The sequence below is a fragment of the Antedon bifida genome, chromosome 9 (genome assembly GCF_963402885.1).
Source record: "Antedon bifida chromosome 9, ecAntBifi1.1, whole genome shotgun sequence".
Taxonomy (NCBI): Eukaryota; Metazoa; Echinodermata; class Crinoidea; order Comatulida; family Antedonidae; genus Antedon; species Antedon bifida.
Window position 1 is genome coordinate 17,951,835 of NC_136234.1, and position 21,291 is coordinate 17,973,125.

The 21,291-nt window shown below is 34.2% G+C and overlaps 2 protein-coding genes and 1 pseudogene across 3 annotated transcripts; 1 reads left to right on the plus strand and 2 right to left on the minus strand.

Moving 5' to 3' along the window:
- Positions 1-2,159: 2,159 nt before the first annotated feature.
- Positions 2,160-9,590, plus strand: LOC144852270 (AP-4 complex subunit beta-1-like). The gene is made up of 18 exons (XM_078710047.1): positions 2,160-2,191; positions 2,618-2,690; positions 2,835-2,958; positions 3,472-3,644; positions 3,804-3,934; positions 4,088-4,235; positions 4,518-4,611; positions 4,842-4,962; positions 5,319-5,448; positions 5,748-5,843; positions 6,262-6,431; positions 6,851-6,981; positions 7,366-7,531; positions 7,652-7,725; positions 7,886-7,994; positions 8,115-8,412; positions 8,782-8,917; positions 9,231-9,590. The coding sequence occupies exons 2-18, from the start codon at positions 2,635-2,637 to the stop codon at positions 9,369-9,371; spliced, it is 2,298 nt and encodes a 765-aa protein (XP_078566173.1). The 5' UTR covers positions 2,160-2,191; positions 2,618-2,634; the 3' UTR covers positions 9,372-9,590.
- A 309-nt stretch (positions 9,591-9,899) lies between these two features.
- LOC144852985 (NXPE family member 1-like) lies at positions 9,900-20,724 on the minus strand (annotated as a pseudogene). Its single transcript, XR_013614357.1, has 5 exons — positions 20,653-20,724; positions 19,112-19,875; positions 18,599-18,648; positions 17,384-18,113; positions 9,900-9,972 (listed from the first exon to the last, which is right to left on the minus strand). The product of XR_013614357.1 is annotated as an NXPE family member 1-like (transcript).
- Positions 10,405-16,297, minus strand: LOC144851696 (uncharacterized). Its single transcript, XM_078709284.1, has 9 exons — positions 16,099-16,297; positions 15,588-15,719; positions 15,061-15,222; positions 14,187-14,813; positions 13,224-13,433; positions 12,837-12,982; positions 12,171-12,397; positions 11,724-11,949; positions 10,405-11,046 (listed from the first exon to the last, which is right to left on the minus strand). Exons 1-9 carry the CDS (start codon positions 16,250-16,252, stop codon positions 10,927-10,929), a joined length of 2,004 nt encoding a protein of 667 aa, XP_078565410.1. The 5' UTR covers positions 16,253-16,297; the 3' UTR covers positions 10,405-10,926.
- Positions 20,725-21,291: the final 567 nt, after the last annotated feature.

A 21,291-nucleotide genomic window follows, 5' to 3' on the forward strand; every position in this document is an offset into this window, starting at 1 on the left:
TCGGATTCAGAGGTACACGGTCCACGCGAGGGTTCGACATCCTGTTTTCTGGTGGTGGTCAGACAGCTGATCAACGAGACTCCAAAAGGGAGACTCTTTAGCCTGGGTAAATTGAATTTTTTACTGCTTTTTAAACTCATTATATTTCGTTTCCCTATTTCGGTAATATGTTGATTGAATAAGATTAAGATTTAATTATTTGTTGTTTTTTTTTCAGTGAAATAAAATTAGAAAGAGCAAGAAAGAAAATGGGGAGGATTTTTCTTGACCATATTGGGGGATCCAGGTTGTTTTCCTGTGCAAATTGCGACACAATTTTAACAAACAGATCAGAATTAATATCTACACGTTTCACGGGAGCAACAGGAAGAGCATTTCTATTTAACAAAGTAGTGAATCTTGGCTTCAGCGAGGTACAAGATCGTGTCATGTTAACCGGACGTCACATGGTACGAGACGTATCGTGTAAAAAGTGTGAATCAAAGTTGGGATGGATTTACGAGTTTGCAACAGAAGAAAACCAGCGTTACAAAGAAGGACGAGTTATTCTCGAAAGGGCGTTAATAACGGAAAGTGAAGGCATGGAGGAACACTCAAACTCAGACAGTTAAATGTTTCAGATATTAATTTGCCCAAAGAAAGACAATTTGCATTTCTACAAACTTATATGTCTTCTATTACCACAGCTCTGGTTTCTGAAGAACATTGAACATTTAACTGTAAAAAAATGGACAATTCTCAACTTTGTCTGTAAATTAAAATCACACACGAAAGTGGTCGAAAAAGGGGTAAAATTTGTAGTCAGACTTGAGCCCCTTTGATACTTCCACAAATATTGGTCCACAAAGTTTCACATTCAATGCATGTAGTGATTGTGCATCGCAAAAATGACATGAATTGAATGTAGAGCAATCTGGACCAAAATGCATGCTAGTGTCAATGGGGCATTACCCCAATTGTGGTATACAATATTTGAATTCTCTCATAGAATAACAGTAGATGTAGTACAGTACCTGCTTTTTGACATTGTAATTTCTTGTGTAAAGTGAAAGTTTAAATAATAGGAATTATTTTAATCTAAAATTTAATTTTATATTTTTCTTCTTAGGAGAGCTATTTTAATTATCCGTATTTCTAAAACTTGCGATTTAGTATTACTATTAGTTAGAATGTGATTTGTGAAAGGCTATAGAGATTGTTGAAGCTGGGAAAACAAAATTAAGTTTTTGCCATAGCTATTGAATTCATTTGTAATTTATCCTTTAATTTTTAAATATATAGCTTATTAGTGATTTGAGTAATTATAAATTTCCAAAGTTTGACCATGGACCTATAAATTAATTATTAATTAATTTATAGGTCCATGGTTTGACTGTCTCAAAAAACACCTTTATCCAAGATTTTTCTTTACAATTATATTTGCTTTGATTTCTTGAAAATTACAGTTTGCTACATGGTGGTGGTGGGAGTATCAAAGGTCAAACATCTTTTTTTCCTGAGTGCCCTTTTCACCACCAGGGGACTGGAAGCGATGATAGTAAATATGCTTAGCTAATTACTGTAGTCTAGTCTAGCTAATATTTGTGGATCCTGGCTAAGGGATTGTTATGTAATTTAATTATGCCTCAAATTAAAAACAGTTATTTCTATCATGATGTAATGCACAAAAATGTATTTAATATTGAATTGAACTTTTGTCTGAAAGGCACTGATATGGAATGGTCTGCAATGTTTGTCTAAAGTAGGCATTTTAGTGTTCACGTACTGTAGTAATTACAATTCATTGTACAATACAATTTTCTTGAATAAATAGTTACATAGTCTGTGCAAAAATTGTCCTTATTTGTTTATGTATATCATTTTAATGGTAGTTGTGGGTGACCTGCAGTAACCTTCAAAATTTAGAACTTTGAACATTTAAAGGTTATCTCCAGGTTTAAAATGTCTACGGTTTATTAGAAAGTGTAATCTCTTGTAACAACTTTGGTAAGAAGTCTAATTGTGGGTGGCATTATTATCAGTGTTAATAAACAATGCTTATTTTCATTTCAACCCTGAGCTAAAAAATACTTTGATTGTAATCACCAATTGACGACTGGATTGTAATCATAGAAGACTAATGGTGATAGCCTGCCCTCTATACACTATTTATCTCGGTACTTTTTTCGCTAGGCCTAGCTAGCTGCAGTTGGTAAGCTAGAATTTCTCGTATATTTCTGTTTTATATATTGACGATCACGAAAAAACAAATACTAAATGTGGTTTACTGTTTAAGTATACGATAACGTTGATCGTAATATTATTATGATTACGTGATCACTTATATTCACGAATTTGTAATATAGATAATTAAGCCGACGACGGCCATCTCGGTCGTCAGCGGCGGTGGCCTCACTCTTTCGGCTGTCATCCAAGCTGCACGGCTTGTTTGTGCAGGCCTAGGAAAAATACCTTTCAATCATCTTCATATGAAATGACGTTTTTAATTTGTAAATTAAAAGGTGGTTTTCATTACAAATTGTCATTCCCATAAACAATCTTACTTATTCTTTTTTTAAATATTTATTCTTTTTTTCAATTTTTCAACAATATTTTTACATTATGTATTATTTTTCAGAATTTTAAGTCAACATTATGACGTTTCAACTAGGCCTAGACATTATATCTAAAGATGACCTGCACAAATACAAGTAAGTTTTTTATTTTATTTATTTAAATTAACTTTCATTCAATATATAATAGGCCTACTAATAATTGATAGGCCTATCCTTTTTATATTAAACATACTTAAAATATGGTGGTTTTTTAAAAAATATATTTTCATTCGAATTTAGTGAACTTCTCAATGATCCGGAGGTGATAGCAGATCCTATCCAACTGCGGCAGTTACTTCAGAACTTGTTGATGAAGATGACCTCTGGGATGGACGTTTCACAAGTGTTTATTAGTGTCATCAAGGTGATCTTGTACCCATTTATACTCCTGGTCATGTGGGAATTTCCCAATTGCCATCAAACCTTATGATGGAATGGTGACGTCTCTAATGAGAACTTGAACCCATTTACACTCCTGAATTAGTAATAAGACAAGCAATGTAGAATATATTATTATGGTCAACAAAAATTCTAATTGTACAAGATCAAAAAGTCACCTAAAACACATTTTATTATTACTTTAGTATTAAACTTATGGCTTATAATACAGGTGTCATATGTGATACATATGTGACACTGTATCACATAATTTGCCTAGGATACTGGACAAATTATAGATGCAGTACTGAGAATCAGCAAGAGTATTTTTTGTTAATTTCTTGTTCATGCATATCCATATTAGTTTTGACTTTAATATTAGTAAAAAGATAAATATTTTGGCACATGTAGCATTTCATATGTAAACTACTTGTAAACATTGAAAAGCCTCGAAATAACTACAGACTTGGGGCAAATCTAATCCATTATATATTTTCAGGTCTGTGGAAGTTCCAATATGGTCATCAAAAAACTAGCCTATCTCTACCTGAGCCATTACGCTGAGGAGAAATCGGACTTAGCCCTGTTGGTGGTGAACACTTTACTGCGAGACTGCAAACATCCGAATCCAATGATAAGAGGCTTAGCTTTAAGGACATTTTCCTCTATAAGGTATTAAGCAAACATACAAATATGAAGCCGTCTTTTTAAATTTACCAATCTGGTGACACAATTTCATGTTTGTTAGCACATATAGTGCTGCAATGTTTTCCATTTTACTAAAATTCCATATATGGTATATGAATAACTCTTTCAATGTTTGTTTCTTAGCGTTGCAGAATTCCTCGAGTACTCCATGCAACCATGTTTGGATGGTCTTGCCGATAAAAGCGCTTATGTACGGCGAGTCGCTGTGAACACTTGTGTTAAGCTACACAGACAGCACCCACAATTCATCCAAGGTATCTATCTTCAGTGCCTGGAATAAAATTAGTCAGTCAGTGTCATATAATTGTCTTACTAATTAGTAGAGAAAACATACAACAAATAGCCTAGAGGAAAAAGTCAAGAAACAACTCTTCTTCAGTTTTTTAAACTTTTGGGTTTTTTTCCAGATAACGGTATAGTTGATACGTTGTACGCTATGATACGCGATAAGGATTCCATTGTGGTAATCAATTGCCTTATGGGATTGGAAGAAATACTGAGAATGGAAGGTGGCATAGTCATCAATAAGAAAATTGCTTATTACTTACTAAACAGGTTGGTGTAATATTTTCTACTAAAAGAAAATTTAAAAAAACACTTCGCAACGGACAGACCTCCTTTTCAAACTTTCCCTCCACTTTTCTAAAGCTCTATCTGCAGTATCAAACTATTGTGATGTGCCCAAAGATAGTAGCGATATGACATCATTATGTCCATATAGGGGCACATCACTACCATAATTGGGCAAAATTTTACCACATAAAGCGTAAAGCCTATATGAAACAATACAGCATTAATACTAAATACAGATACAATTTAAAACATTAACTTTTTTAGGTTAAAAGAGTTCTCGGAATGGGGTCAAAGCCTTTTGTTTAACCTTCTTCTGAAATACAAAGTCGAAAATGAAGATGAAATCATAGATATTTTAGTAAGTATTTAGTTTTATATATTTGTTTAGCTAAATATGCAGTTTCCATCTAGTTTTGTTCTTTGGTATTATCTGGCTTAAACTCTATCCAAAGTTTACAATCTCTCACACAAACTTTTTTCAATGCTGGCATTGTTTTACCTCTTGTTTGAATCTGCCCTCCCATTTTTTTTTTCTTCTGGCGAGGCCATTTCTACATTTTCCTTATTCTCCACTAATATTTTTTTCAGAATCTGAGCGACTCGTACTTAAAACATCCCAACTCTGCAGTCAGTCTGGCAGCTGTTAACCTAATGTTACAAATGACCTCTGACCTGCATCTCAGAGAAGATGTCTACAAGAGAGTAAGAGGTACAAAAGTCTTTATTCCAAATTAGGAGCTTTTGATTTGTGACATTAAGCTCTGTTAGTTTGACAAAAAAGGTGTGATGTGCCCAAATATGGTAGTGATATGACATCATCATGTCCATACATGGGCACATCACTTTTTTTGTCGCATAAAGTTTGATAGTGTAGACAGAGCTTTAGAGATCTAGGAACTTGTCAAGTTAATTCCTTGGAAATGCTTCCAAGGAATTTTTGGTTTTGGAAGATGGTCATAGGTCAATATGGTCATAGGTCATAGCAAATCGAATGCTCTCTTGTAAACAAATATGGCAGTGACCTCGATTCAGATTTTTGATTTGACTTTATTTTGTTTATTCCAGGTCCACTGTTAAATGTGTTAACAAACGGTAGTTCGCATGAGCTGGTGTTTGCTGCCCTCTGTCATATTCAGTGGATTCTGATATTTTCTTCGACGCTTTTTACAAAACACTACAAAAAGTTCTATTGTAGGTTAGTATTGTTCTTGCGTGTTACCTAATATAATTAGACCAATCAAATCAACCGTTTTAGGCGTACCAATACCAAGTTGACATTCATAAAAATGTATCAAAAAGTAAACTTGTTTTAATTGTTTGTAACTCAGACTGTGGAGTAGCTTTGCGTCAGGGTGAGTAATTGGTCAGATGTTTGCCGTACTCGGACGTAATTTGTACTTTATACTAAGTACATTGAGAATACTTAATTCTTGGGTGATACTTGAACCCATGACCTTATTATAAATAAAAAATTTAATAATTACAAATTTTCAGATACCAAGAACCAGAGTATATAAAAACTAAGAAGTTAGATCTACTAAGAAGTCTTGTCACACCCGATAATCTTCAAGATATTGTTGATGAAATAAGGTACAGTACATGTATGGTGATATTTGAAAAATACTGGTACTGGTCCTTGTAACCGTGACACTAGATCACATATGGTGGCTATTGACTGTATACAGTTAGTGCTTACAGACACTAAATGTTGATGCTCAAAACAGTCCTGCATCCCACTAGTCTATCATAGTTCTGTAGTTGAACCCATCTCTGATGACATAGGTGGGTGGGGTTCCAGCTTACCTGGACCATCCCCTCCCCCCATCCTAAATGTTACAATGCAAAAGATATAGCATGCAAACTGAAAGACAGTTGTAGGGCCCCTCGGAAGAGCCCCTCGGAAGAGCAGTTTTATTTTATTACTGAGAGGGCTACCCTACTGAAAGAAAACGAAATAAAATAAAATATAAATTGTTTTAATAAAGCATAAACATGTATCTGTTTTCAGTGTATATTGTAATGATATATCAACAACATTTGCCACATGTGCTGTTCAGACTATTGGCAAAATAGCAAAGGAGAAGCCATTGTTTACAAACCTCTGTATTACCTGCCTACTGAGCATGCTCAAATTACAACTTGGTCATGTGGTATCAGAGGTACTAACAGCCTTTCAAGGTGAGTTAGAACAAGCAATGCTCAACGACTGCTCACAAACAAAGCTGATTGGCCATTTGCAGCTCCAATAGGGAATCAGCATTGTCAATTTTAAAGGCCAATTTACACAGACGAGAGGTAACAGTAATAAAAATATAGACTATGTTATTTGATGACTATTTACACACAACGCGGAGCGGACGAGTGGTTTCTGCTCAGGATAGATACAGATTCTTTACGTGGGACAAGCTATGTGGTTTTCTGCTTACCATTACTGCTTGTCTGTGTAAATTCTCCCTTAACATTATACAAGGAATAAAATTAAGACCTAAAGAGAAATATTGATACTTTTTCCACCTCGTTGTACACCACATAACATTTAAGCAACTCACTTTTTCAGTTGTCAATAATTAGATTCAAATCTTATCTTAATTTTATAGATTTATTAAGTTACAAGGCAAATGATAAATATGTGGACACAGTAATGAAACATCTACCAGACTGTGCTTCCTGTGTGTCCGACGATAATGGCAAAACCGCCCTCTTGTGGCTGGTTGGACACTACGGCCAGGTATGCACATTAATTGTGGTACTTAAAAGACATTGAAATATACAAGGGTCCACACTTGGAAAAATGAAATATCGGGAGACTTTACAAAAGCGTGGAAAAATCTTGGGCATCAGCATTTTTGGGTAAACAATGACTATGCCAGATGTGGCATATGTGAATGTGCGAAAAGAGACCTAAGCTAAATGGTAAATTTATGCACTATAATGATGTTTTTTTGTACAGTAGATAATAAAAAAAACATGATGAGAACAACTGCCACAATTATCAGGAGGCTAGGGGGTCTGAATATACATTTAAATGACCAGCCTATGCAAGGTTGCCTCAAACTATATAATTATGTATTTCCGTAAATTCAACGATCATTATTTTCTTATTTTCATACAGAAACTGCCCGATGCTCCATACTTACTTGAAGACTATATAGATGACTATGAACAAGAGAGGTCGGCAGAGGTCAAAATAGCTCTTCTTACAGCCACTACTAAACTGTTCTTCTTTAGGCCTGCAGAATGTCAGTCAATGCTGGGAAAGCTCCTGGATAGTGCAATAGGTGGGAAGATATATCATTTGTAAATATCTATAAAAGAAAATAAAATATATAGTTAACTAAATAGATAAATGAAAATTGATGCGACTATGAATGTAAATGATTATAAAATTTAAATTTCAGCAACGGAAAATGATATTGAAGTAAAAGAGAAAGCTGTGATGTATTACATGTTACTACAAGCAGATGTCCACAAGGTAAAACTAACATTGTGCTTTAGTGCGAGGTGTATGTTATGTTCTGTATGTTTGCCTACCCAAGACTCCTTTATTTAAAATGGATTCTAAAACCCAGATAATTTATTGCCCAGCGCAAGAGTATCTGCTTTTGTATATCATTCAGTTTTTTTATCTTAAGGCTAAACAAGTTATATGTGCGTCTGTGCAACCAATTTCAGAGAACTCATATTTGTCAACGAACCAATCACAGCCAAAGGGAAAGTTCAACACACTGTCATTGCTTCTAGGTAATAATTTATGAACATTTAAAGTTACATCTCTGTGTGACATGCGGTGATTGCAAGAATCCTTTCTAGTCAACTCTGGATTTAATTAAAGTTTTGAAATATTATTTCTGTTTAATTAAGGGAAGGATAGTTTTCAAATAACTAGCAAAACCAAGAAATTTAAAGCAGAAATTGGTGAAAAACACTTACCAGAAGAGGTTGTCGGAGAAACTCTTGTTGACATCAATAGCACATCCATCGACCAAGATGAACTGGATAGTCCTGGTGAAGCAGTTGAAGGAACTCTGGTTGATTTAGATATTTTTTCAGATCCCCAAGATGCAGGTGCTGTGAACGAAACTGTGATATCAAAGTATAGAAAAGATGTGGCCATGACACCAAACGAATTTGAAGAAAAATGGAACCAATGGGATACTAGGTTCGTTATTCGATTGTCTTGGGTTCAAATCCTGTCACAGCTCAGGAGCATCATGAAAGCTCCACTCCCCAGAAGCATTGGACGGAAACTTGGTTAGAAAGTATCTCTTAGCATTATGGTAGAAAAGAGTTTGGTGCTGCAGCTCTTGTGGCTGTTGTGGGTAGTATAATGTACCAAAAGTTTGGACTTTTTATTACTTTTACCTCAATTTAATTTCTTAAGCTCTGCCTACTTTGACAAAAAAGTGTGATGTGCCCAAATATGGTAGTGATATGACTATGTCTGTATATGGGCACATCACATTTTTTTTTTGATAGGTAATTTCTTTTCCTCGCGTTGAAAAAAAATTTAACTTAATTATGTTTGTAGGGTGGATGTGGAGATGCCTCTACTTGAATGTCCGTCAACCTCTTCCATTCTAGAAGCTTTATCTGCCAATTTCATCAAGACATTAGCCACTTCAGATGAAGATACACAGCCCTGGAAGGCCTTCTGTTTTGCTCAGGTATAAAGCTCTGTCTACACTATAAAACTTTATGTGACAAAAAATGTGATATGCCCATATATATTTAGGGGAAATCAAGAATTTGTAATCTAACAACAGGACACTGAGCTTGCCTTGCCAAGATAGGAACTCTTAACAGTCCTTTGTTTTTATGTACATATTCTTTGTGGCGCGCGGTGTCTTTATAAGGGGTGTGGAAGTGTTCATGTCGCAGCCACAGATAAACTCTTTGAGCTCAGCATCCTGTTGTTAGATTACCTTGGGTTTACTATGATATGTATAAACAAATGTGGTTTTTTTTGGTACATTTCAGGAGTCGTCTGGTTGTGTTTACCTCATGGAACTTCACTATCATCAAGATAATGAGATGATAGCCTACAAGATAAAGTGTCAAGAAAAACATAACACTGAAGTTGAAACATTAGTAACAATCTTAAAGACCTGCTTTACATGACATTTCACTATTTCTAACATAGCTACAACTATTCTGTCTCCTTAATAGAGGGTGACTGTAGTGTTAAAACATACACGTTAGTTTATTTCACTGGAAAGTGTCCCCTTAATAGGGTGTCCTGTAATAGAAGATTGAAAATATTTAAATTTATGAAAACAAAAGTCATAAAACAATTAAAAAATAAAGTATATGCCTAAAACAATGAATGTTTTGCAGTTGTGTTTCTCGTAATATATTCCAAGATCTGTAAATGTGTTTATATATTCTGTGAGTGGCTGATCAACTTGTGGAATAGATAATTTTAGTTGGCAATATGGAACTCTTATCTAAACAATATAAAATTATTGTTTAATTAGCTCTAATTAGGGATATTGTTTTTTTCTTTTTGATTTATTACCTAGTACATAAATACTGGTAGTCCAATTAGAAATCACAAACAAAATACACTCGTAGGCCTACTAGCAATCACAGACAAAATACACTGGTTGGCCTACTAGAAATCAGACAAAGTACAAGTTATATATGTATTTAAATTGTTAGTGCGTATTTGTACTGGTAGTAGGAATTTGGATGTAGTTCATCTTAACACATAAATCCGAGGGCTAATTATTGAAGATAATAATACGGTAATTATCCGTGTGGGGTTGAAGGGGCCGGTTGATCCAAGGCAATCTAACAACAGGATGCTGAGCTCCGGAGATCAATCGGTTTATCTGTGGCAGCGACACGATAAGTTCCACGTCCCCTAAACAGACGCGCCGCGGAGAATATGTACAGTAACAGTACTGTACTGTTGGTATTTGTCACAGCCAGACATAAGATCAAAGGACTTTTATGAGTTCCTATCTTGGCAATGCGAGCTCAGCGTCCTGTTGCTTTGGTTGAACAGGGTTTGGTTGTCGTGTCAAAACATTCTTCGGTCGTTTTAATCTCTTCGGGTTCTACTATATAAACATATTGATTGAGGCCAAACTACCAGCGTTTTACATTCCCCGCCTAAAACACGATTACCACGGATTCCCAATAAAATAACTTATTATTCCAAATTTGTAAAATTTATTCACATAAAATTATAAACTATATTTAAATATATTTAAATAACATACCATATACTACATATATTTTTACTATTTAAATATTTAAAATACCACATTTAAGTAATTATAAATAATAATTATACAAACACGACTATAAATACTAATTTACTTTACAACAATTAAAAATTTCAATTTAACATAAATAAAAGTAGATAAAACAAAACAAATATATATTTATAAATGTATTTGTATTAATGTACATATATCTTTTAAATAAAATGTTTAAATAACATACCATATACTACATATATTTTTACTATTTAAATATTTAAAATACCACATTTAAGTAATTATAAATAATAATTATACAAACACGACTATAAATACTAATTTACTTTACAACAATTAAAAATTTCAATTTAACATAAATAAAAGTAGATAAAACAAAACAAATATATATTTATAAATGTATTTGTATTAATGTACATATATCTTTTAATAAAATGTTTATATAATTCTCATATTGTAAAATTTATCAACAAAACAAATATTGAGATTAAAACGATCCAACAGCTTACCGAATTCGTCACTGCATTGTTTTCCATAATGTCGATTTCTGGTGAAAAACTAGGGCCATGCTATAAAATAATTCGTAATATAATAATAGGTCGATCTTGTATAGCGCTTAGTGATCTAAGCTTCTAAACGCTGAAAGCTCTGTCTACAATATCAAACTTTATGTGACAAAAACAATGTGATGTGCCCATATATGGACAAGATGATGTGATATCACTACCATATTTGGACATATCACTACCATATTTGGACATATCACTACCATATTTGGACATATCACTACCATATTTGGACATATCACTACCATATTTGGACATATCACTACCATATTTGGACATATCACTACCATATTTGGACATATCACTACCATATTTGGACATACCACTACCATATTTGGGCACATCACACTTTTTTTGTCAAACTAGTTGGATAGTGTAAGACAGAGCTTTACATAATTAACCCGTCCAATGGATCAATGAATATTATATTAACTTATATCGCGCCCTTGCAAGACAAGTGGAGTTTACCTATAGCCTGTATACAGATTTTCAATAGTTTATGAGTGTTAATTGAATTGTTTGCCTTTTAAAAAATGATATTCTTTTTTTGTGGTCGGGTTATATTAAATGGATTATATTGTAGTCATTCCTCGGAAGAAATGTACAGTATCATTTCAATTCATCTCGCGGTTTCAAAACGATTGGTAGGCCTAAAGTCTTGAAAAAATAATAGTGCCTACCTGATTTGTTGATATGGTCATATGGTCTGCACTGTCCATCCCGACTGTACATGCCCTTTGTGTCGAATCAAATTTCATACCGTGACCACAGCCCTCCGCGTAGTATGTGAAACTAGTGACGTGCGCCTTACCGTACATGTTTCTGTTCATCTGAAGGGCGCGAGGATTTCTTTTTCTTCTGTAACGGACCAAAGACGGTGAACCCATTTGCTGTTTTTCAACAAGTCTGAAAATGATGAAATATTTGTTTTTAATAATACGGTGTAACATTATTTTATAATGTTGTTTAATATACTGTACAACGTGTATCACAAGCCACACATACATAGGCTACCTGTGAAGTGTTCAATTTCAAGAACGCTATTATCAACAAAATGAGTAATATTAAGGAACATAATAAATAAATTATATACAAATGCATATATTTAAGATAAATAAAAATCGTACCTGTATATTGCCGTGACAGTATATAGCACACGGTCGGCCGTCAGTGTGACGTGATTGAATTTAGAAATATGTAAATTAGTTTCGTCGTCATAGACGCGATTCAAACTTGTAAGAACTCCTGCCTCCTCGTGAAGCCTGTAGCTGTCGTAACTCTCGCCAACGAACAAGTGAAACTTTGGATCGATGTGGTGGACCTTGCGGTGATCAGGCTTTGCTGCTACACACCCCTAACATATTCAGTACAAAAGAACAATCTTAATGTATTTCCGCAATGTAAAGCGATATATTAAGTTTTGTAAAGTCAACCTTCTTAACTCCAAGTGATTTATACTTATCAAGTAATATTTAAGATATACTGAACTAATCGAGTGACTAACAGCAAGAGGTGAATTCCTTACGATGATTTCCGACCAGATGGAGAGGAACAAAAAAGTTCAGCGCTTAGAGGTTTCACAACATTATGCGCTATATAAATCCAGGGTGGGAGGGAAATTAGGGTGGGGTGGAAGATCATTTATCACAAAGTACATAATTAGTAGGTCTTATTGCGCTCCAACTTAATTGTCACTTTATTTATCCAGAGTTGCAGAGCTGAGGGAAAAGATGGGGCCACCCTCTTCTAGGCCTACACACCGTCTTGGTCTACCTACGATACCACATCATTACCATTTCATCGCTTCCTTGACCGAAGCAAGTCACCAGTAACATCAATTGAAGGTAATACATCGTACGTAACCATATTGGAGAATACTGGACCTGAAATGAGATGCGGTCACCCTCTGCCACTCTAACCTTCTCTGTGTATCGTGTACCTACATCAAGAACAACGATCACATTTTAAAATTTTCTTATACACGAACACATTTAGAAAGTTCATTGTGGGAACAGATGACGCAACAGTGCTGCAAACAACACAGGTTTGATTTTACGCAGGCGGGGGGAAACACAATTATTGGAAGGGCATTTTCTTACGTTAGGAGGTTGCGTTACGTCGCGTCTCTTGTGGGAACCAATCTAACCTAATGGTATCACGATTCAATATAAGTGACTTACCATGTGGATAGAACGGAATTGGTTGATGACCACTGTGTATTGCGACGACATTAAGGATTACTTCATCATACCGTTCGTCTGTCAACGTCAGAGCAGACTGCAGAACAAGACTGATGGTTACGTTGCACCTAGCTGTGGCATTCCTCTTGCACGTAGAGACGTCTTCGATGTCTGCGCATTCGTGGATGGTGAATGTTGCCACAAGATCACCTAGAAAAATCAACACATAAATTGAGACCTATAATATAAATGTCAACTTTAGAAATAGATTATTCCCACTGCCGTTTCATGGAACAGGCGACGACGGCATACCGTTTAATTAAAAAAAATTTTTTTTTTTTTAACGACACCTTCTTCCATTCCTTGAAATGGGACAAGTGTGAATGCAGCTTAAAGGGTAGAACGCGGGTTCTCGACTGCATGTCATAAAAGTTATGTCGATGACTCACATCATACATTTACCGAACCATACTACTAGAGTACATGGTAAATAAGCGATGAGGGGAACATTGGGTACAGAATATGTAAATGTTCTTATCATAGTTTAGATTTGTATAAATTATCGGAAAAAGAGAATGTGTTGACAGCGTGTGGAAAAAGAATACCATAACTAAGCTTGGTTTCCACTTGTAGGATGCAACGCAATGACGTAAGCGAATTGACCAATCATAAGAGACAGTTGGAATAATCTATCGCTCTAAAGCTTGGTTCCCACTAGCGACGCAACGTGACGCAACGTAAGAAAATACCCCTCCAATAATTGTGTTTACCCCCGTCTGCATGAAATCAAACCTGCGATTTTTGCAGCATTGTTGCGTCGTCGGTTCCCACTTGTGATTACGCAATACATCACATTGCGTCAATACGTCGCTGCGTTGCGTTCTAGTGGGAACCACGCTTTATGATAGCTTACGTCCTTGCGTTGCGTCCTAGTAGGAACCAAGCTTGAGACAAATCTGTTACCTAAGTACGTCTTCTTTTCATGGCTCTGAATATCATTAAGCTGCAAAACAATTTTAGAATACCAACGTTGAAGACACTTCCCGTGATCTGCATGAACGCATAAAGGTGATATCTGTAACCTATTTCTTGGTTCTTTTATCACCGCTAACAATTGATGCCCGTCGTCTTCTGCAGGTGTATATCCAAGACTAGCCTCTTCATAAATCAAGATATGATTGGTTAACGGATAAACTGTGCTGAATTTGATATCAACGGTCATCTGGTCCACAACCGGCATGAGTGTCTTACCAACGGGCGTGGACACAATTGCGGAATCCACATAAACTCTTGGGCCTTGTGCAACCGGCATCGTAGATGACAAATCCGTTGCAAATACCGTGTTAACTATGGCGTTCCTGCACAGTCTCCAGATAAGTACAACGTGGGTTTGAACGTACGAGACGGCTTGGGTACGGTGGTGGATGGGCTTCGGACGAACGTTCGTTAAGTATAACGTGGCTCTGTACTCTATCTCGGATTTGGTGACGTCAGTGGTGGTCCAAGCAGACGATCCGTCTGATCTCATACAATTCATTAGAGCTCTTGCACTGCCTTTATGAATGAGCTTATTTCTTCTGAATAAAAACCCTGAATAACCGGAAAATCATCAAATTGAATACTATTACACAAAGCCAAAACATACTTTCTATAATATTAAAATAATAAAATAACAGTTATCTTGACTGATTTTTATAATTGTTACACAATCATGAATGGTATATTCAACATTTATTATTTTTCGAAATATGTTCGAAATAATGTGTAATCGAATCGGAGCATGCGCAATTATCATTACGTATATTTTTTATTTTTTATGACGTCACTACCGAGTTACCTCTTTTAGTGTTATTTTCGATAGACCCTATACTACTGGTGTTGAACAGTCTGGAATTAGAAGGTGACTTAACCACGTTGTAGTTGTCGGTGAAATAATCTGGATACCTCAAATCTGTAAACACGTTACTGCACGATCCAGTCCTTGATGACGTCAGTGTTCCTATATTATAATGTTTTATATTATCTGTTTAATTTATTATTGATTATATTATTCAGGAGCAACGTTTAGTCTAACTAACTAAGGATACGTCTAAGGCTCTGTCTACACTATCACACTAGTTTGACAAAAAAAGGGTGATTTGCTCAAATATGGTTGTGATATGACATCATCATCTAAAGTTTGTTAGTGTAGACAGAGCTTAATACGGTAAGCCTAAAGTAGTGCAGATAGTTAATTATGAGGAGATCATGCGCAATAAATGAATGAATTGTAGATGACGTAATGATTATGTTAATAAGCAATACATGCGGTCAAAATGCCACGAAAGACTAAAAGGTGTATTAACATGTAAAACGTAAACATACCGTCATTATCAACAGCAGAAAGACCGTTAAATGTGAATGGTTGAAAGTCGACCAACCAGAATTCTTCAACATCAACTACGTCATCGATCAATATCGACAGTGATAGTAGCCCATTTTCAATTTCAAATTCATCTGTATATTACAATTTTAAAATTATATAACTTAATATCATTGCGTCACATTCGGAACGGTCAATTAAAACTCGTTATGTCTAGAGATACGGTTTCCATACTTCTTCACAATACCGTACCTTTAGCAGCCAGAGAAAAAGATATACGGTACCGTGTCCCTAGCCACGGTGATTAAAAATAGCCCACGCTCACGAATGCACACTACACCAGCACACCTTTTTGATTTGAATTCAGTGCTGCTGAGTTTAATATAAAAACCCCACTCTAATAATGTAGGCTTAAGGTTTGATAATTATTAATAGCAATCATACTAACTTTACATTTGTACCGTGGGCCTACTCTCGAATACCAATTCAACTGTTCCTCTTAATGTTACTTACCTACAACGGCCATACCCATTTTCTCAAACCTATCATCGGTAAAAGTATTCGAAACGTCCGTTCCAAATTGTAAATCACATTTAGATTCAAGAATAATACAGTTAAAAACAAACAAAAATACATATAAAAACTGATTTAAAATAACTATACACATAGTTGTATCTTTACATGTAAAATTGCGTCTTGCTTATATGAAGCGTGTATGCCAATTAGTGTTTCTGTTCGTTTGGTCTGTAAGGTGGTAAGATTATCACGTGTATGCAAATGCCGGTTGATTTATATGCAACTATGGTGTTTTCTTGTACCACCTGTACTAGTATGGGATCCAGACGGAGTTTTGACTTAATATTAGTAAAAAGATTAATATTTTGGCACATATGACGTTTCATACGTATACTACTTGAACTTGTATTTTCAGACAAAAATCGAAATGTCGAATGGTGGACTAACATAAAAAAGACAATAAATACAGACTTGGAGCGCTTGCGCATGCGTTTTTTTTTTGTGCCGCAACGTGCAATTATTGCTATTGTTATCATATTTATCATCATCATTCATATTATATGAATTTAAACATTTAAAAATCAGGATTTAAATCCGTTTCATTCGATTCGATATCATTCATTATCAGCAATGTATACTTTTTAAAGATCGTTTCTTTTAAATTTGAATATGAAAAAAAAAAAATAGATACATGTTTATAGTAAATGTATTAAACCTTTTGAAGTTAAAAAACAAAAAACAAATTAAAAATTTATCTTCGACCTCTTTGAAGAGTAAGTAATATATCACTACCACAAAATACATAAACAAAAACTCACAATAAACTTATATTAACATTGTTTTTTTTATATCTTGTGTGGGTTCTTCCACTTTTATTTCACGTCAAATTCATGAAAATAGAATTGTTAATATATACAAACGGTATTTTTACAGTTTTAAATAGTAAATTACATTGTCATTTTATAGCCATAACACACACAACAAAAATAATATTCTGATATAATAAATCTCTAACATAATAAATATAATGAAATATTGAAAATTTAATAGAAAACAGTCGACCATATGTACGATAAATAATTATTATGCTTCCCCAGTATCATATGCAAATTCCGTAATACATTGTTTCATATGTAACAGGTTAAGTTATGATACAGGCGTCACATGTGTTTCATGTGATCTTGTATCTAGGATTAACCTATGATGCTGGATGAAATCAGATACAGTAACGAGAATCGGCTGCACACATATTTATGTTCATCGACATATATGGCACCCAAATAATAGATTCATTTCTTGACGAATCACATCACGTGGCATATGTAAATTATTTGGCGAATAAAATGATAAGTTCATGTCCCAGACATCTAGGAAGACTGCACCCGATCCCTCAAAAACATTATATAAAAGTTTATTATATTCACTAAATATATAATCATTTCCGAACATGTAAAAATAAATGCTTTTATGATTGCGAGGGTGGGATCCCTTTACGGCGACAGTTGCCTCAGGACACCGTTTTAGAAAATCTACGACGGCGTGTTTGATTCCGTAGAGACGGTCGAGGTAACTTTGCTCTGTCCATTGGCCGTAATGAGCCCACGGGCCAACTACGATGACACGGTTACAGTCCAACATTTCTCTGATAAGGTCGCCTTCAAACTGCATACTTGCGAATGGGATGATACGTTGTTCTTGAAGGATGCTGAGTGGATGGAAGTGAAAGGTGATATCAATGTCAAAGTCCTCTACACGATGAAACATCTGAAGAGCGTTTTCATATCTGTCACCGTCGTATATATTAACAAGTTCATGAAACCACTGCCGAAAAGTTGAATCGCCGAACAAGGATATGTTTGTGTGCCGCAGACAGGATTTTAAATCTTGGTTGATATTTTTAAACGAGTGGTTGCATTGATATGATTTCCATTCGTTGTTCATCCAAACCCCGTCAGACTGCGCGTCTTCAGGATCAATGACGCGCTCTTGCATCGTTGTTTCGTGTCCTGGATCTGAAACAGTCAACATGATTTTATATCAGTTTCGAACTATTGCCTATTCAACTATTATAACGAACGTCGCACATTTGAAATATTAAAGGTGTATTGTCCACCAAAATATGAAGATTAATAAAATCAGACTTTGAATAGGCCATTTTGTAGTTTTAATAGAATTAATTACTTCCGTAGAAAAAAAATATCGAAAAAATTATGATTTATTGATGATTATCAGTGCTTATAAAATGACAAAATAAACGGTTAGGCTTAATTTAAATTAAAACCCCATTGGCAGGCAGCCAATTTGCATTAAATTACTGATTTTTCAGATAGATGATTTTGTTTTCAATCAAAATTTTGTTCAAAGTGAATAACTATTATGCAACATTAAAATGGCATTTCAACAACAACAATTTTAAAAATTATTTTTTTCAGGTGACAATATATCTTTAATATTTAATAGAAAAAAGAACACTAATAATACATCTGATTGAACGTACCTCCTAAATATATTTCGTAATCTTTGACTAGATAAAACTCCAGATTTTTTCTAGAAAATGTAACAAAACATTATTATTATTTTGGTGAATGTTAAATGATAAATATTGTGGATATGACTGACTGGATAAATACAATTGAGCAGATTAATGGATGTATCTAGAAGATTCCGGGTTCGAATCTTGGTTAGGACGGCTTTTGTGTTTAAGTTTCTAATTTTCACCATTTAAAAACTATTATCACTGGCCGGTTTGGAATTTCTCCTATTACTTTCAAATATCATATATACAGTACCCGATATATAGATGAGAAATCCTGTGAAGCTTTGCGATAGAAAAACGTATCAGCTCTTTTGTATATTGGATATGTAGATATACTTGCATACACATTTTTAAAAAAAAGGAAAAATGTCAATATGAATATTAACGAATATTAATACTTTTCATAAGAATAAATAAACCATTATATTACCCTTTGAATAGTTCAGTATAAGAAAAAATAAACCATTATATTACCCTTTGAATAGTTCAGTATTGTTTCCTAACAAAAGATTTGCTTTGTTTAGAATGTCTTCACCAGACCCACGATATGAAACTAAATGATTACATAAACAAGTTTTCGGTTTTTCACAGGTTAGCGTTGTGTTACCAAGCGCTTCAAAATGAGTATATAAACACACATTAGGCCTATTAATATTTTCTATATTAGTATGTCTTTCTATATAACATAACGTATCTTCTTCATATTCTGTGTTACATTCGTAAATTCCTCTCCAAAATATCCTCTTTTCTTCTTTCCACATCTTTTCCCGTATCCACGTTACTGTATCAGAATGATGTACCCTTAAGATAGAGAGGTTAGTTGGGCCAGCCCACGCATGCGCAAAAAGAAACGAGTATGTGCCATTGTCGTGATCTATCACTTTCCCCGCGGTGCTAAAATTTATGTCATCAACATTCACGCTACTTAAAGTTGGATAAAAGAAGTCTCCTCCGTCCGAATATTTAATTATTTTCTCAGAAACGTAAGTGTCTAGTCGTATTGATATAACTTTTCCAGAGTGTAAAGACTTTTTTAAATACGATACATAAAACAATTCGTTTTCCAGTGTTTGGAATATTCCTGTTCTTTCGTCGTCTGATTCAAAACAATTTACAGTTGATCTTGTCTGACTGTCTTCTAGTTTCCATTCAGTACAGTTTTCTATCCACGTTGAATAAATTAAGTTTTCATCCGGGACATACAGGAGGTATGATCTAAATATAGTATATTTAGTGTTCTGAAAAGCAAATTAAGTGAAAGTTTACAGACAGAACTTAGCAATAACAGTTATTCTCTCTCGTATGTTTGCTAAATATAATTAAACGAAAAATATTCATGTATATATTTTCGTTTAAACAAATAATTATATAGATACAAAATATAGTGTAAAGATACGAACATTATATATATCTTAATAGTGTGATATTAGTGAATAAAACAATGATAAATAATACAAAAAGTATACACAGGGCAGTTAATTTATATATGAAAATTGTAATATTAAAATTCGTTGGTTATTTAAAGATTCCTATACAGGTTCATTATCTCTTTTGTTTTTCTAAATATTGTTAAATAATGACATCACTTGCACTGATGGAAGTGTTGCTCAAAAGCTCTTTTTTTAATCGCTTTGATTTAGCTTTTTACTTTTTTTAAAATTTTGTATCTCCATTGAGATCCAGCCACTGATACCTACATCATTGTCATTTTTTCAGTGCTTATTTTATTTTGTATCTCCATTGAGATTCAGCCACTGATACCCACAGCATTGTCATTTTTTCAGTGCTTATTTTATTTTGTATCCCCATTGAGATCCAGCCACTGATACCCACAGCATTGTCATTTTTTCAGTGCTTATTTTATTTTGTATCTCCATTGAGATCCAGCCACTGATACCCACAGCATTGTCATTTTTTCAGTGCTTATTTTATTCATATCTCCATTGAGATCCAGCCACTGATACCCACAGCATTGTCATTTTTTTAGCAATTTGCCTTTGAATGTATATACTTACATATAGACAGGTTCCTGCTAGCAAAATGCACGTTATTGATATGAAAAGCAGCCTTCTTGGAGTGGTGGACATTACGATTGCTGTAGACAAAAAAATGTAATACCAAAATGATACCGAACGAATCAAAACCATTACAGTATAAACTTATTGCAACATGTTTTGGTTATTCTAAAGCTAGCTCTGTCTACACTATCTAAAAAATAATGTGCCCAAATATGGTAGTAATATCCCCAAATATAGTAGTGATATGACATCATTTTATGTTGTCAAACTAGTTTGATAGTGTAGACAGAGCTTTACAAAAAAAGATATTAAAAGATAAATAATATGAGTTTTAAAAAAAATTGAACCCAGTTGGAAGGAACAATATTGAAGATATATTGTCCCTCTGAAAAGAATAATTTAATTTTGTTAATGTCACAATATTTTAAATATATATATATTTTTAGCTAAAAACTGTAATTTAATGCAAAAATTAGTCAAATTCTATCCATGGACTAAAGAATAATTTATTCTTTAGTCCATGTTCAGACAGTTTTTGGTTAAATTTAACCGTTTATGTTGTCTATTGATACATTTTGATTAACTGTAAAATGGTCTATTCGAAGACTGATTTGATTAAATCTGTTTTTGAATAAA

What these genes read in the sequence shown, in the direction of transcription:
- LOC144852270 (XM_078710047.1), top strand. Translation starts at nt 2,635, where the DNA reads ATGACGTTTCAACTAGGCCTAGACATTATATCTAAAGATGACCTGCAC. An exon ending in TGTCTACAAGAGAGTAAGAG is followed by an intron (nt 4,963 to 5,318) that starts GTACAAAAGTCT and finishes TGTTTATTCCAG; the next exon opens with GTCCACTGTTAAATGTGTTA. An exon ending in GGTACTAACAGCCTTTCAAG is followed by an intron (nt 6,432 to 6,850) that starts GTGAGTTAGAAC and finishes TTAATTTTATAG; the next exon opens with ATTTATTAAGTTACAAGGCA.
- LOC144851696 (XM_078709284.1), bottom strand. Translation starts at nt 16,252, where the DNA reads ATGTGTATAGTTATTTTAAATCAGTTTTTATATGTATTTTTGTTTGTT. An exon ending in AATTCCGTTCTATCCACATG is followed by an intron (nt 12,983 to 13,223) that starts GTAAGTCACTTA and finishes TTCTTGATGTAG; the next exon opens with GTACACGATACACAGAGAAG. An exon ending in ACTGTCACGGCAATATACAG is followed by an intron (nt 11,950 to 12,170) that starts GTACGATTTTTA and finishes CATCATTTTCAG; the next exon opens with ACTTGTTGAAAAACAGCAAA.